We start from the raw sequence: 15597 nt of genomic DNA, 5'->3' as shown, positions 1-15597 counted from the left end.
TTCTAAATTTCTTTATCTAAAGAGAAATTTAAATAAACTTCTATTTAAATTTAGAGTAAGTATTTTATTCTAAAGATTTTGTAACTGACAGCTTCTAGGTTATCAAAATTATTAAAAAACTTGAAAATGTCACTCTCTGAACCACAACCCAAACCCTTGTTTGAGAATCAGCAAGGCTTATGAATTCTGAAAGAATATGAAATCGCACAGAACTTAAATTTGTGATACTTCTTGAAGTATGCAAGTTATTTTCCCCAGGTTGCATAATTATGTATTCTAGTATATGTGATAAGACAATGTAATTGATAGGTGCTAGTACAAGGAAGCTTTGTTCTTTATCAAAATGCTGACCACTGTAACTATTCCAGCTTCAGGGAACTGTGTAATCTTGCTTTCAGTCTAATGCAGATGGGGCCAAGGAGTCTTATGAGAGTTAGTTCAAATGAACTGAGCAACATTGTGGCACTTTGAAAATAAAGTGCAGAAGACAAAGTAAGATTTATATTTCAAAGAGAAAGCATATGCAATCCTTACCCTGTTCCACATTACATTAGGAATCGATCACAGTCTGCTACTTTTTATATGGTAATTCTAATTTTTGAAACATTTATTAGCAAAGTGAATTTCATAAGTAGGCAGTTTTCCTCTTCAGTGATGTTTAGATTTTCCATTAAAGGCAATTAGTTCACTGCAAATAGGTAAACAAGTACCCTCCAGTGACTACCTGACAAACTGAAACTACTCTAAGATACTGCATTAGAAAAAACCTTCTTATATGGAAGGTACATTTGCAGCCAGAATTGAAATGGGGTTGGATTGGAGGTATTAAAAAAAGAGAGCTTCAAGGATCCCTTGATGAGTGCCAATGCTCCTCCCACAGTGAGCAATGCATACCTACCTCTTTTAAATAAGCATCTCTTTACACAAAGTGAGCCACCAGATGACACAACTGGTGGCTTCACCTGCCACCAGAACTTACTGATATAAACATCAGATAAGGATTCAAACAGTGATATCTTTATGTGTTCTTTATATATGTGTTGCTTCAGAGAGAAATCATCTGCAAACTGCTTGAATGGTAAGCGTAATATGGTTTTTGCTCAAATTTCATCACTCAAACTTTTGTTGGGCCTATTCTGTTTTACTTTTAGGGAGATTTTTTTGTTAAAAATACAAAGTAGATTTTTTTGAATTCATGTTGAGATGTAAACTTGGCATAATTTCAGCTAATTGGAAAAATGTATTTACAAATTTTAGTTGATTTTCTTAAAATCTATATTTTACAAGCAGGAAAATGCAAGTATTATATAAATAATATTACATCCTTTCATGTTTAGTGTGGATTTTTCATTTCTTTTTATTGGCAAAAGTTTTTCACAATCTGTATTTTTCTTTTTGACCACCAGGCATTGTTTATTTTCCCCATTATATCCATATAAAAAACACCATTCTACGTATTGTATCTACCTTAGTAAGAGATATTAAGTATATTTCCAAGAGATGCTTGTAAAAAATAAAATATTTCATTAGATATATGTTTTAAATGGAATAAAATAGACTATTACTGATGCCAGTCTGGTCATAGTTTCATATCTACTAAATATGAAATAGAAAATATATTTCAAGCAAATACCCATATCTATTCCATCTAATAAGACTACATAACTTAATCTTAGGCAGTAAGACACAATGTCGGACTGATTTTGACTTAGGTACCATCCTTCAGATAGGATAGGAATGGCCAGGGCTTGTGGAAATCAAGTCAATAGTCAACAAGTCTTAAAGAAGAGCTAAAATACTCAGTACTGTACTTACAGTAGTTTCATTATTTTTGCCTATTTTTTTCTTTCCTGAATTATATTTGTTTAAATTGAGTAATTTAAAACATGGCTATATATTTTCAATTTTTTTTTAGATTCAGATGTGTGAGCTGATATAATTTTTGCTTCATTATATATGTAGCCGTTTTCAAGATAATATTTTCTTTCATTATAAAATAATATATATAGCTTATTTGCACTATGTAACATACTTTTTAATAAAGTTAATTTTTGATAAATCTTTTTTCTAACCTGATAGAAATATAGTTTCATATACCAAAAGATATCCTTTATGACTTCAGTGCAATTGCATGAGCAATTCATTGAGAAGAAATAAAAGTGATACAGAAAACTTGCAGAACACATTATTGTTATTTGAAAGAAGTAAAGGTCTGAGATATAATCTGACAGCGAAAATAGAAATTGCATTCTATTTTGAATAAATATATATATATATTTCATTGCAGTAATAGTAGTCTGAGATGATCCATAGAAAGCATTTACTAAAAATTTCCAGTGTTGCCTGTTTCTGCAAAATAGATTCAATTTATTATTCCCAGTTACTTAAACAAGAGAATCAAGTTAACCACTGGAAAGTTGGGATCCACATCTCTCTTTAGATACTAGAAACCATGGAAGTGCTTCCAAATAATGTGTGTTCCTAAGAGAGTTAGAGAATTAAGTGAATCCTCCTTGTTTAAAAAAGAGAAACTATAGTCAGCAGAAGTTAAGAGGAAGACAGCCTTTGGATGGAGATATGTACAGAAAGAAAGTAATGTCAGAGGAAGAGAGGAAAGAGGATTAAGCAGACTTTAAATATAAAGAGAGAAGCTAAGGGAGAAAAGAGTGATAGTAGGAAGGATACAGAAATGGTCATAGAAATGAGTTTGAAATGCCAACATTAATATATTGGAGATGATGTGTGCTGTTGCTTTACTAATTCTTTACTAATTCTTTACTAATGCTACTTTTCTGTGTTTGAGGTTGTAACTCTTCATTTTCTATATTGGCAAACTGGTGGCAGGGGAAACACCCGTGACATTATCCAACACCATTCCCAGCAACTATAAGCATGAAAAAGTTTGAGTGCTGTGCTTTAGCAGTGAAATGTACACTGCACACTGAGGAAATATATTAAAAAATGGGGGAATTCCAAGCCAGTGAGCTTAAAACTTGCTGCATGTTTTCATTATAAAATAATGTATGCATGGAAAAAATTCAAGAGAATGATAAATAATGCAGTTTATATAATTGTGATAAGAAATTATTCCCACTTATTTTGATCTTCTGTTACTGTATATAGTAAAGACCAGTACATCTCAAGAGAGAGCTATGAATTACTAGGACACATTCTGGCAAGTTTTCCTTCAGACAGTAATTTTTAAGAACTCCCACCTTTAAAGACATTTATCAATAACAGCTCAATATCAGTAACCACGAAAGACCGTATCTTTGGAAGAAAAAACATAATCTAAGGCTTTTTTCAGAGACAAAGAAAGAGAGTAGAAGTTGTGTGATTAGGATGTCTTTGGAGACGGCAGATTTGGCTGGATGGGATGTCCATAGGAGAGAAGGATTTCTAAAAGGACAAACTAGTGAATGGAAAACACCACTGCAAGGAGGATGCCGTGTTCCCTGACTGGCAGCAAATATACTAAAGAGGAAAGTTCTGTGGATGCATATTAGGACAGCAGTGATGATGTAGATCACACAGCTGCTGAGGAAAGACCAAGTAGCACTAAGAAATAACGTTTCTAAATGTATTACTGGTCATCAAGAAAGTGCTTGAATTAGATTGCAGGTAGGACTTGAGCTTCCAAAATATAGGACTGTCTTGCCCCAAACAAACCCTCATCTAACTCTTACATGTACAAATATTCTGAGGCACTTGTATCTTCAATCTGATGGAGTTGAAGATGTCTCTGCTTTTTGCAGAAGGTTTGACCTTTTAAAGGTCCCTTCCAACACAAACTAATATTTAGTTCTAAATAGTTTATTATCGATTCCCTCTTTTTTTCATATATGGTCCAACTGAAGGTTTTTATCTTCACAATCTCCAAACCCAAAATATGCTCATTCAAAATAAGCAGTGTAAAGCATATATTCCATGCCTCAGTCTCATCAGACTGAGCAATCAAAAACTTTCTGAAATCTGATAATTCAGCTTTTCCCAAATTTCATGGTTAGGGAACACCCAAGATGTAGTTCCTCACTTCACAAATGGTTTCTGGGCCTGGTCAGTGGTAACTAAATATAAAAACACAAAACCAGTGCTGAAGGCAGGAACAAGGTGAGTTTTCCAGTGTGGTGGAGAATCAAACATCAGCACTTTGACCCAGACAGCCTCTGTCTGCACATTGGCACAGTTCCAATGGTAGAAGGAGAAAGCATCACTACCAGAAAGCCAACTGCTGTTTGGTGACTATGATTGTTTTTATTATGAAGCAGAGAGAATGTTTTAATCTATTTGGTTTGAGGGAGGCATATGATGCCTGCCAAGTAAAAGGCCTTTCACTTGTTTAAAAGATAGTTTGCAAGAGATGGCTCAGCTCCCAGCTTCACAGACATGGGTACCTCAGTCACCCCTCACCTGTACACACTCCACTCTGAAACATCCAATCGTCCCAGGAACAAGGGCTCATATTCACTTTCACTACCATATCCCTAATTTTTTTCTAGATCCAGCATAATATTTTTTGTCCAGGAGCTAATTTGAAGCCAATAGTTGCTTCAATTAATTGCTGGGCTGCACTGGATACCTTAGGAATTATGCTTACTAAGAATGTTCTCATGGAGTGACACTTGCTTATTACAATAGCTTTTAACCATAAAATTAATTTATACTTCCATTCAAATCATAGATTTATTCTGCAGGCCTCTACTTAAATTTCTTCTTGTCCAAAATAGTAAGAGTAGGACTCAAAATCTGCAAGGTATTATTTCATATCATATTTTGTCATTAGAGAAAAGAAGACTTGGAAGTATAATAAAATGAATTCTTTTTTCCTATATCCTTTTTTTTTTTTTTACAATTAGGCATGTAACAAGCCTGTCAATAACTTAAATCCTTCCGCTGAGTATAGCAGCACATTCCTTACTATAGCAAAATCTCAAGAACAAAGAATGCAATGAAAAATCCATTAGACATAAGTGTAAAGTGTTAGTCAAGTTGACTTCGCTTGTTTGACAACAAGAGTAGCATTTTTTCCCCATTTTAAGTACAAGTAGGTTTCTGAAAATTTGAAGGAGACAATGCATTCTTGGTTGTTTAGGAAGCAACTCAGATTAATTTCTGAATGACTATAATCAATATCTAAAGTAGCATCATGACTTCATTTGGCTTACTGAATTAACCTGATTCACAAAACCCTAACAATCATTTTACACATCATAATTTATATAAATATATAATATGTAATATATAATTTATATAAATCATTTCCAAAGAAAAAAAATAAAAAATACAGTACATCCTTTTCATTACTGCCACTTGCTTGAATTTATGGTTCCTAGGTCTGAAAATTTAACAACATTGCAGTACTGTGTTACTCAGGCTCCAGTATTCTAATGGTGCATATTTACTGTATATACAATTTAATTATTAAACAATCATCTTTTTAATGAAATGCTGTGGTATGATTACCCTTAGTGAATTTCTCTTGTACTAATGGATCCACTTCTTCCATTAGCAAGATCATGTTTGAAATAAAATGGTATAAATGTATTTTAATCCACTCCAGGGAAAAACAGCTGTATGAAAGGTTACTCTTCGACTACTTCTGTGAATTAGTTCCTTATGTCAAATTATTATGCAGAAATAAAAGCTGTGGTCAGCCCACTTAAAATTCCATTTGAATCCTACTGGGAATAGAAAACCTCTGTACTATTTTTCATAGTCTGAACATTCTTCCGAACATTTACTAGAAGACTAAAATGTAGCAGCAATTTTAAAAGAAGGAAGCAGTATTACCAGATTCAAGAAAATTAGTAAAGCTATGGTTGATTGAGGTTCACTACTTCTGTTGTTTCACAGCATTTCTCTGGCCACAATTTAGGGGATCTTAAGAAGAAATGGATGATAATTTTACTAATTCTTACTGATATTTCAGTGACACTTCTATTTCCAGATAATGATTCCTACAGAAAACAGCATTTATTTTCTTTATACAATACTCAGATGTTGAATTTGTTTTCTCATAAAGAGGACTGTGAGCAACAGAGAAGTTAAGGCCAGACAGAGAATTCAAAGGGCTCTCACCACAGGAAGGTGAACATTCTCACCAACTGGGGCTGTTCCTAATCAAGGCACCATGAAAACGATGGGAAATACAGAGATCTCATCCAGCATTATGATCCCAGGCCAAATAATTAGAATCTCTGCAAGCACTAATGGCTAGCTTTCTGGAGCATGGTTTTTTTGCTATAGTATAAATATCCCTGTTCCTTTTGGTCACAATTAATGATGATGTAGCAACAGAAACTTACCTTAATGCACTGCTGTTGAATATTTGCAATACCTGTGGCTACAGCAGCATGTGAGGGGGAGAAAGTTTTTGTCTCATTTTTTAATGTTGCCTGATAATTGACAGAAATGAGGGTTTATACCACAAGCACTCTAACCCATCCATTTAGTCTTAGAACTATTAAGCTTTATGGTCTTAAAACTATTTAGTTAAGGATTTGTAATTTTGGCAACTTACAACAAACAATTCCAGAGTTACAGGCTCAAAATAACAGGATCAAAATAAGAAACACAGCATTTGTAGAGAGAAGTCTGGTGTTATGCATGCCTTCTCTGAAGGAATCAGCAAACAAAAAAAGTACAAATGATGCCAGACTTAAGTGGATTTGGGAAAGTTTTACAAAAGGTCCCTCCTTGTAGTCTTTTAATGAAACAAAACTGTCAAGAGGACAGGCAAGAAGATTTTCTGAATTTGGTTAAGCATTCAAAAATATGGAATAGGAATACAACTTTGTAAAGCAAGGTGGTTCCTTGGAACTTCTTAAAGCCAGTGAGGATATAAAGGTGCAAAAAACATTCTGGTGACTTTGAAGGCACTACTGAATTTTCAGAATGACAAAAAATACAGATGGTTGTGGCAGATTCCAAAAGATTGGTGATACAGTAATGAAATGTCAGATGAAATTCAATGTTGATAAATTCTAGGTGAGTACCCATAAGAAACATAACCCTAACTGGCTTCATATGAGTGTGTACCTGAATGCTATTTATTGATACTATCACCAGTTAGAAAAGGGATTGTGCTGGAGAAAATTTCTATGGAAACTTAGCTCAGTGCCATTAAAAAAAAACCCAAATGTATTTGTGAATATTTATGAGAGGAATGAAGAAAAAAATCAAACAAACAATTAATACTACTGCTTGAATGTACTTTAACACGTAAGCCTTCAGCCTTCCCATTCCACTTCTAAAGAAACACGGAAAAGATTCAGAGTAGCAGGATGTGGCTATTCAGAGATAAAAAGTGGCATCTGTAAGAAGGAAAACCGCATGTGCAAGGCCCCATCAATGAGCAAAGTGCTGGAAGAACTTTGGGAAATAATGAGCACTAATAGGGATGAAAAAAATGGAGAAGAACTCTCCATTTTTCAAAATAAAAACACCGGGGACCACTAAGTGGTAGAAGAAAATATCTTTTTTTTTTTTTTCACAAATATATAATGAAATTATGGCACTTAGTGCCACAGGATGTTGTGGCAGAGACAGTATAAAAAGTATTTAAAAAGGGAATGAGCGAAATAATGGACAATTGCTTGTTGATAGCTACAAATAGGCTGTTAAATTGGCTATTTGGGGGGTGACACTTGGTTTTGGCAGTCCCTAAGCTGCCGCTTGCCATAAACCATGAAAACACAGGCAAAACAATCACAATCACCTCCAGTGGCTTCTAGAGCTTTTCCTCACCCTCTGCCCCTTCCACCCCCTGACCTTTGGCAGGGCTACTCGTCTCACGTTAAGTAAAATGTCAGTTCCCCGAGTTACACATATTTCCGTAAACACTGACGTCTTTACAGGCTCTTTAGGATTAAAACCCTTTGAAACACCTCACGCTACTTCTTTCTGTACTCTTCCCACAGTTCCCGAAACTGTCCGGTCAAAAAAATTCTGGAAAAAAAGAAAAAAAAAAAAAAAAGTCTCAGGGCGGGAGGGCAGTGTAGGTGTGGGCAGCGCTGGTTCAGGCGATGCCTCCCCGCGGGCACAGGGGAGCCGCCGCCCGGCGGGATGCCCGCCCCGGGGAATCGCCCCCGCCTGCTTTCCCTGCTTTCCCCGCTTTCTTTCCCCGCCTCCCCCGCCCCCGCCGGGCTGGCCGTCACTCGCTGTGTCGCCTCGCAGGTCTCCGGGCGGCATGAAGCGCTCTCTGCTGCGGCTCTGCCGCTCCCGGGACAAGGCGGCCGCCGCCAGCGCCTACCAGGGCGTCGTGTGCGAGGCCGATGCCGCCTCCGTGGCCTCGCAGGATGTCTTCAAGGTGCGTGCTCCAGGAGGGGCTGGGAGGAGGGTGAGGTGGGTCAGGGTGCGGAGGGGCTGGGAGAGAGGGGTGCCGCTGGAGGGTGAGGTGGGTCAGGGTGCGGAGGGGCTCTGGGGGCGGCTGTGCGGGCTGGGCTGGGTTCTGTCCCAGGGACCCTCCGGGACACCCTGTCCGCTCCCTCAGAGGGCCGGGAGGAGGATGGGAGACGGGCTGGGAGCTGCCCGGGCCGGGGGTGTGAAGGCACACGGTGATGTTGTGTGGCAAGGCAGGGGAGAGTGTGGGCGGCAGGCTGCTCACACAGAGCACATTCCCCCCGGCATAGAAAGAGAGCCCCTCTTAGAAGGAAGCCGAGGTCATGATGGAAATTAATAGATCATCTTAGCAAAAATGACACGAAAGGAAAGTTTAAAAGCACTGCAACTGTTACAAAGGGAAAGGGAACTGTCAGTGCAACCTATAAAAGTGATATTGTTACAAAGGGAAAGGGGACCGTCAGTGCAACTTACAAAAGTGATATTGCAGCCAGAAAGAACATAATATCTTCCCGGTTTTAACACAGAATAGGATGAGAAGTCATGTATTTGTCTTGCTGCTAGGGAGACCTAGACCAAACTTTAGCCAAGGTTTTTTTTAAACATAAGAATAATTAAGCAAAGGAAGAGTTTGCTTACAGGACGGAGGGCTTGGATAATTTTGGAAATTTTTAACAGCAGGCTAAACAAATTTGACAAAGTTTGTCGGTGGGTTTAAATACCTCCTGATGTCATTTCCATTCACATATGTTTTCTGTGTGCTGGTTGTAGACCTGAGCAACACCTCCTCAGCATAATATGGCTTGTCTCTGATGAGTGATGTGTCACTACAGAGCTGCTCAGGCACAGGGCAAAGGAGCTGCTGCAGTTTAATATAGTTTGCTTTGCTCTTTTTAACTAAGCCAAGTACTGAGAACACCTAACTGACTTCTTTCTCCCTTATTTTGTGAGTGAAACACCACAGTATTGACTAATAAATCATATTTTTGTCGATAGAAATTATGCCACATTTTGTCTTACATTGCAAAATAAGTCAAGTGTTAAAAATGGAAAAATGTGGTCTAGATCAATAGAAATAATAAAGGTAGAACATTAGAAGGAATAGAAAATATTGAGCTCTCTAATAAGGTTTTCTTGGACAGCTTTTTGGTGTGTTTAAACTGTATAGATATTGAGTGTGTAATTGAGCTGTTATTTTTGTGACAGTTGATTCATTTTAAATATCCTTTCCACAATATCACATGCTTTCAATTAGCCTTTTCTGATTGCACTTTCCAGGCAGATACCAGCCCTGTATTTGGCCTCAGTCTTACAAATGTTTAAACACGTTTGTAACATTATTGACATGAGTAACCTCACTGAGGTCAGTGGGACTATTGAGTGAATGAAGCTAAACACGTGCTCAAGCGCGTGAATGGGCTGCCCTGTAATGTATATTTTCTTAAGACTGGCAAAAATTATTGAGTCTTTTTGACTCAGGGGATCCTGGAGAGCAAAGTTTTCCTTTTCTTTTGCAGGAGTGTAGGAAGCAGTGATTTTAGGGAATTCCGTATTTTTATTCTTTGTTTGCCTTGCTTTAGATAAGCATTTTTTCTCTTTTTTTTTCTCCCCACCCAATGTAGTTGAACTGGTTTTTTTTATTCTCTTAATTTTTAGTATCTGTTTCTTAAATTCCTGCCCATTCTACTGCAATCAAGTTATTCTATCACCTTTCTTTACATAGAAATATGAGGTTTGAATAACTTTAACAAAAATATTTGGAGGATGTCATAAAATAATAATCAGCAGAGTTTCCATAGTGAGCTTTGGTTGTAAAGCATGGTACCTGGAATGTATCAAGCTGTCAGTGGGCTCACAGGGAAGATACTGAGTTGTTTCAGGCTGAGATAATAGACTGATGTTCTAAGCATGCTGCTGAAATTAAAAAATATATTGGTTTTTCTGACACAAAGACCATGACAGAAGTCCAATGGCTGAACTTGTAAGCCAAGGCCACAGTATCAGTCTCTGTAAAAAGATCTAAAAAAAGGAATTTATCAAGATTATTAATTTTCCTCTTTGTTGAGTTCATTTTGCATGGCCACTGCAAGAAAGATTATAAAAACATAAGTGATGAATTTCCATCTTTGAGATTTTCCATGGCGAAAGAACGATCTTAATCTCACCACAGAAGAGAAAAACAGCGTCTTCAAGACGATTTTCAGTTCTGTTCATTTTGCACTGTTTCTCATCTGGATCTTATTTTGCAGTCAGTTAAACTAATAACCAATCAGAGTTTCACTGTTGGCTCAATCTGATCAGGATTTGTGAACTTCTGTATGAGCCCAAACAACTGGGCGGGAGTTATTGAGTGTTGGCATGCCCACAAAAACACATTATAGCATTGCTAACTTCCTGCCTTTTAGGAGCATGGGAAAATGAGAGTGTTTTTACCCAAAACAGGTTATTTCAGATGGAAGTGCCTGCAGGCTACGGAGCTTCATTAAGAAGAATCGTTCTGGGCTTACGAAGGTGGATGAATTAAATGCCACCCCACTGCATCACGCTGCGGAAGGAGGACAAATAGAACTAATGCAGTTGATCATAGATGATTCTTCCTATGAAGGTAACATGAATTTTATGAACTACTTTATTTAGCACGATAAAAAAAGTTGAATAACCAAGACGTCCATTACCCAGCTGAGACAGGACTGATAAGTGTCATCTTCATTTATAGATTCAAATATAATTCAAACTGTCTGTCACAGTTTGCACTGCCTCACGTGTGGTTTGGGTCACTCTTGTTATGTAGGACTGTTGTCTCTCTAATGCAATTAATCAATATGTCTTACTTTGTTTGACACTCAGATATATAATCTTCAGATGCGAAAAACAAAATGGCAATGACTGAACAGAAGGCTTTTGTTCGTCCTTATAAGAGACACATGTTATGTGTCTCTTATATAATAAGTATTGTGAACTACACTAGACTCCACTGATAGACTGTGTGCTACTGAGTAAACCTATTGATGGCCAATTTAACTTTAGATTATTTTGGCTGAAGTATATTTTTTTTTATTTTCAGTCTGTCATTTTAGTCATAATTTTTTAGGATATTTGTAGAAGTTTATCTTCAGTTTTCAAGCTCAAAATGTATGTGAAGAACAGACCATTTTTATAACTGGTGTGAATTGATTTACTTTCGTGTTTTGAAGTGAAACAGAGTAGATATGGTCTTTAATTTTCTTATAGTTTGCAAGCACTTATTTGTTACCTTTTATTTCAGTTATTTGCACTCATTTATTCTGTGCAGCCTCTAAAGAAACAGCTGCAAAGTAAAATAAAATAGGAGAAAGAAGAGTCAAGGAGAGAGGTAAATCGAGTAACTCTTGAGTGAGGAAAAACTTGTATAGTAATGGGCAAGAAATTGACAGGCTTTTCACCACTCCCTCTCACCAATACTGTATATTCAGCACAATATTTAATCCATTTAACACAATGCAATGCATCTCATGAAATCTTTTCCTTTTCCAAAGAAATGCAGTAGCACAGACCTAAACCTGACACTTTTTTTTCAGTGCAATCAGAACATCTGATGATTTTGGTTTGTTTTTGTTTTGTTTTGTTTTGTTTTCCTTCCTCTGACATAGTATTAAATGTGATGGATTCTTCTGGAAATACCCCACTACATTGGGCCACAAAGAAAAACCAGGTTGAAAGCGTTCGTTTGCTTCTCAGCAGAGGAGCCAATCCAAACATTCTCAACTCCAATATGATGGCACCTTTGCATATGGCTGTTCAGTCCCTGCACAATGAAATTGTGAAGGTAAGTCTAAAGTCCACGTAAATACACACACTTGATAAGTAGCTCAGGCAGCAGCCATGTGCACAGCACCAAGGCCTTGTTGATATATGCCATATCTGCTCATACATTTTCTTTAGCGAGCAGGATGTGTAACATGATGCCTATAGAAATGTCGGTGTCCTCATAGCACTGCCAGTAAAAAGTAACTTACTGATTTGTAGAAATACTGATGTTTGTGCTATGATAGTATTCCTTATGTTTCACAGAAAATGGTTTTCAAGTTCCCAGACACAAGGAACTTTCTTCAAAAGTGTTCTTTTTAAAAGGGAAGCTTCATGTAAGCATGTGTATTTCAAATTATAATGTTTTGTTTCTTTGTTTTTTACAATTGTATAGGGTGTCTCATAAGTATTAACATTCTTGAAATTAGTGTATTTTTAAAATAAAAAATAATTAAAACTTGTTAGAAAGCACAATTCTTAGAACCAACATTCTAATAATCAATTGAACAGTAACAGAACTAAATCTGCAATTAAAAAACACAAAAATATATTGTGAAGAAATTACTAAGGTGTCTATATGTTGAACCTTGTAAAATAGCAATAGCTTTGAGATTTTAAGCAGCATAATTTTTTAACCATTTGTATATATGCAATGAGAATGTTTTCACTTCATATGCAGCATAGGGTTAGAATTTTAAAATTTTTAAAGTTCTTTTATTTTTAGATTAATACAACCTTAAAATTGCAACACTTCCTTTTCTCTAAATTTGTCTCTTTATCTAGCTCATCCATGCAAAAGAAAGAAACACATTATCTGTATTCAAGACTGAGTTCAGTGTCATCAAATCTTTACAAAATCTATATTTATTATGAATTAAGAACAATGAAATCTGAAATCAATGACATTTAAAAAATAGGGGTTTTATCAGCTTCTGTGCTTTGGTTCTTGATTAAATCTGTTGCTCTCATTTTTTCTCCACTCTGTTGTTTATTCAAACCAATTCTCCCTTGGTTTTTATTGCCAAGTTGCCTGAGAGTGATTAAATGTACCAGTTCCTCTAGTACGGAAAAAATAAATAACTGAAATTACTGAAAGATGATTAAACAAATATGTAGCCAGGGGAATAAGTAAACCAGTATGGTCATTATAATTTCCAGATCCTTTGCTTCTCAAAAAGTGCTGGAAGCAGTCATAGAGATAATTGATGATACTGATAGTTCAGTGTCAGCTATTAACATAGAGACTGGAGCAGGATTTCAGGACTGCAGGGTCCCAGTTTTCATCAAGACTCAGCTCCCCTCATTTTAGTGTTCAATTGAGCAGATTCTTAGTTGAGGAGATTTCAGCACATTGCCAATTGACAGAGAGTTTTCTCTTGAAAACTTCAGTTAAAATCCTTATCTGCAATGTGCTACAGAAAATACTTCTTCCCATTATTGAGAAATTGTTAAATTAGACTTTAAAATACTTTGCAGCTATGTGCAGAGTTTGGCTTAGTTATGTGGCTGCCTGCTGGCAGATAAAGAATTGTACTTCATGTCTGTTCATATCTGCATTTTTCAACAGCCTATTTTGGCATTCTTTTGCATTTTTTCCCAAACTGCCTATGCATTGTGGGCTTTTGGTATGCAAAATGAGTAAATTGCAAAGGTACTATGGGTTGTAAACACCAAAAATAATGGAATAGGCTTTTGTTCTTGTGTTTGGCTTATGATTGACTGATTGTTTTCTTAAACATTTAGATTTTAGTCCAACATAGCAGTACAGATGTTAACCTGGAAGGTGAAGCAGGGAACACACCTATAATTGTAGCGTGTTACAAGGACAATCCTGAAGCACTGACACTCCTGGTAGGTATAATTATCCATCATCTTTTGAGGTGATTCTCTCTACCTTGATGCACTGTTGTTCTGTTCCTGGATTTAGTCTTTCTTCAGTCTAGCAAGGTTAATCATGGACCTAGTGTTCAACTGGCTTTGCATGGGTTACTAAGAAACTTAAATCTTTTGGGAGGGTATATTATATATATTATATTATATATTACATACTCAGGGTATATTATATACTCAGCTATCTAAGTGGCCAACCTAAGGGAAAAACCTGATTTTGAAGGTCATGAGAACACAGAATGGAGCACATGCATTGTATGGCTATAACATGCAAAAGATATTGTATATAAACTTCATAATACATATGCAACATTTAAAAAAAAGGAGACAGCAAACTTATGTCTGTAATAGTATATTTCTTTGTCAGGTTTTTCTGTATGTCATTAAGCTGTATTGAGACATTATTTTTCAGATTGAAAATGGAGGAAAAATATGTAAACCAAACAAAACAGGATGTATGCCTATCCACGCAGCGGCATTTTCAGGTGCAAAAAAATGTCTGGAAATTCTTCTGAAGAAAGGTAAATAAAATGTTCCCAAGCAGTGAATACCAATTTGCTGCTTTAGTTCTCAAATAACTGTGAAAACAAGCAATTATAACTGTTTGGATTTACAAGAAGTTATTGCAGTTATTTCTGTGGGTGATTTATGCTGACAACTTTTGTATGATTGCAGCAGCAAACTAGCTGCTTTCCTAAATGTATGTTCATCCATTGTTAAATGATAGACGTGACAGGTTCATATTTTGAGAGAATATTATTGCACACTTAATATGCTTGTTTTGAAAGCCTTTATATATTCTGTTAGATCACTCTCACTTAAAAAAAAAATCCATTTATTTTCATCCATCAGGTGAAGAATTGGGTCACTCTGCTAAAACCCACATCAATTTTACCAATAATGGAAAGTGCAGTCCACTTCATTTGGCAGTTCAGAGTGGTGACCTCGAAATGATTAAAATGTGCATTGAATTTGGAGCCCAAATTGATTTAAAACAGGTAAAACTCACATTGGAGTGAAATGTATTTTTGATAAAACCTAGGTATCTCTAAATCTCTGAGTTGTATGAGAAAAAGACAAGCAGATAATCATTGTTCATTTTCTCTTCCAATGCAAAGCAGAGAGAGCAGCAAATGAAAGCAAGTCTGGTTCAAATCAGGCAAAATATGATGTTTCTTTATACACATTACTGAGGGTCATCCCTCCCCAGAGGTGGGATCTTCAGTCTGGCCCTTTCTGATTCTTTGTGTCTACCCTCAGCCTTCCCTTGGCCTTTACAGTATCTTTGTAAGGAAACACAAATTCCTGATACTACTGCTAGTGTAAGAGTCTGCACCCAGATGCATTCATGAATAAACATTTTGAAAAATATCTATCACTGATCAAAATGTTTGCAAGGATGAAAAAAACTCATGAGAGCAAATCTAAATATAGTTTTGCCTTCTTTTACTGGTTTGATTCTTTGAACACGCAGCTTTTGAATGAGGTGATTTATGCTGCTGATTTTGTGATGGGTAAAACTGTTTTGATAATGCTTATGACATTGTGGAAAAGCCCATTCCAATGCATTCACAAAAAGGG

At 36.3% G+C, this 15597-nt stretch overlaps 1 protein-coding gene across 1 annotated transcript in view; it reads left to right on the top strand.

Annotated features, from left to right (window-relative positions):
* The first annotated feature begins 7750 nt into the window (after window positions 1-7750).
* The window catches only part of TRPA1 (transient receptor potential cation channel subfamily A member 1), a 31754-nt gene continuing 23907 nt past the window's right edge, over window positions 7751-15597 (top strand). The window contains exons 1-6 of the mRNA XM_083877248.1: window positions 7751-8308; window positions 10783-10945; window positions 11970-12145; window positions 13870-13977; window positions 14429-14537; window positions 14869-15014. Coding sequence (XP_083733374.1) covers window positions 7805-8308; window positions 10783-10945; window positions 11970-12145; window positions 13870-13977; window positions 14429-14537; window positions 14869-15014 — 1206 coding nt within the window. The 5' untranslated portion in view covers window positions 7751-7804. The remainder of the gene's footprint in view (window positions 8309-10782; window positions 10946-11969; window positions 12146-13869; window positions 13978-14428; window positions 14538-14868; window positions 15015-15597) is intronic.

The sequence above is a fragment of the Zosterops lateralis genome, assembly GCF_965231275.1.
Source record: "Zosterops lateralis genome assembly, chromosome: 1".
In the NCBI taxonomy this organism is placed as follows: domain Eukaryota; kingdom Metazoa; phylum Chordata; class Aves; order Passeriformes; family Zosteropidae; genus Zosterops; species Zosterops lateralis.
Note: the sequence above shows the minus strand (reverse complement) of the source record. Positions and strands in the feature narration are given on the sequence as shown.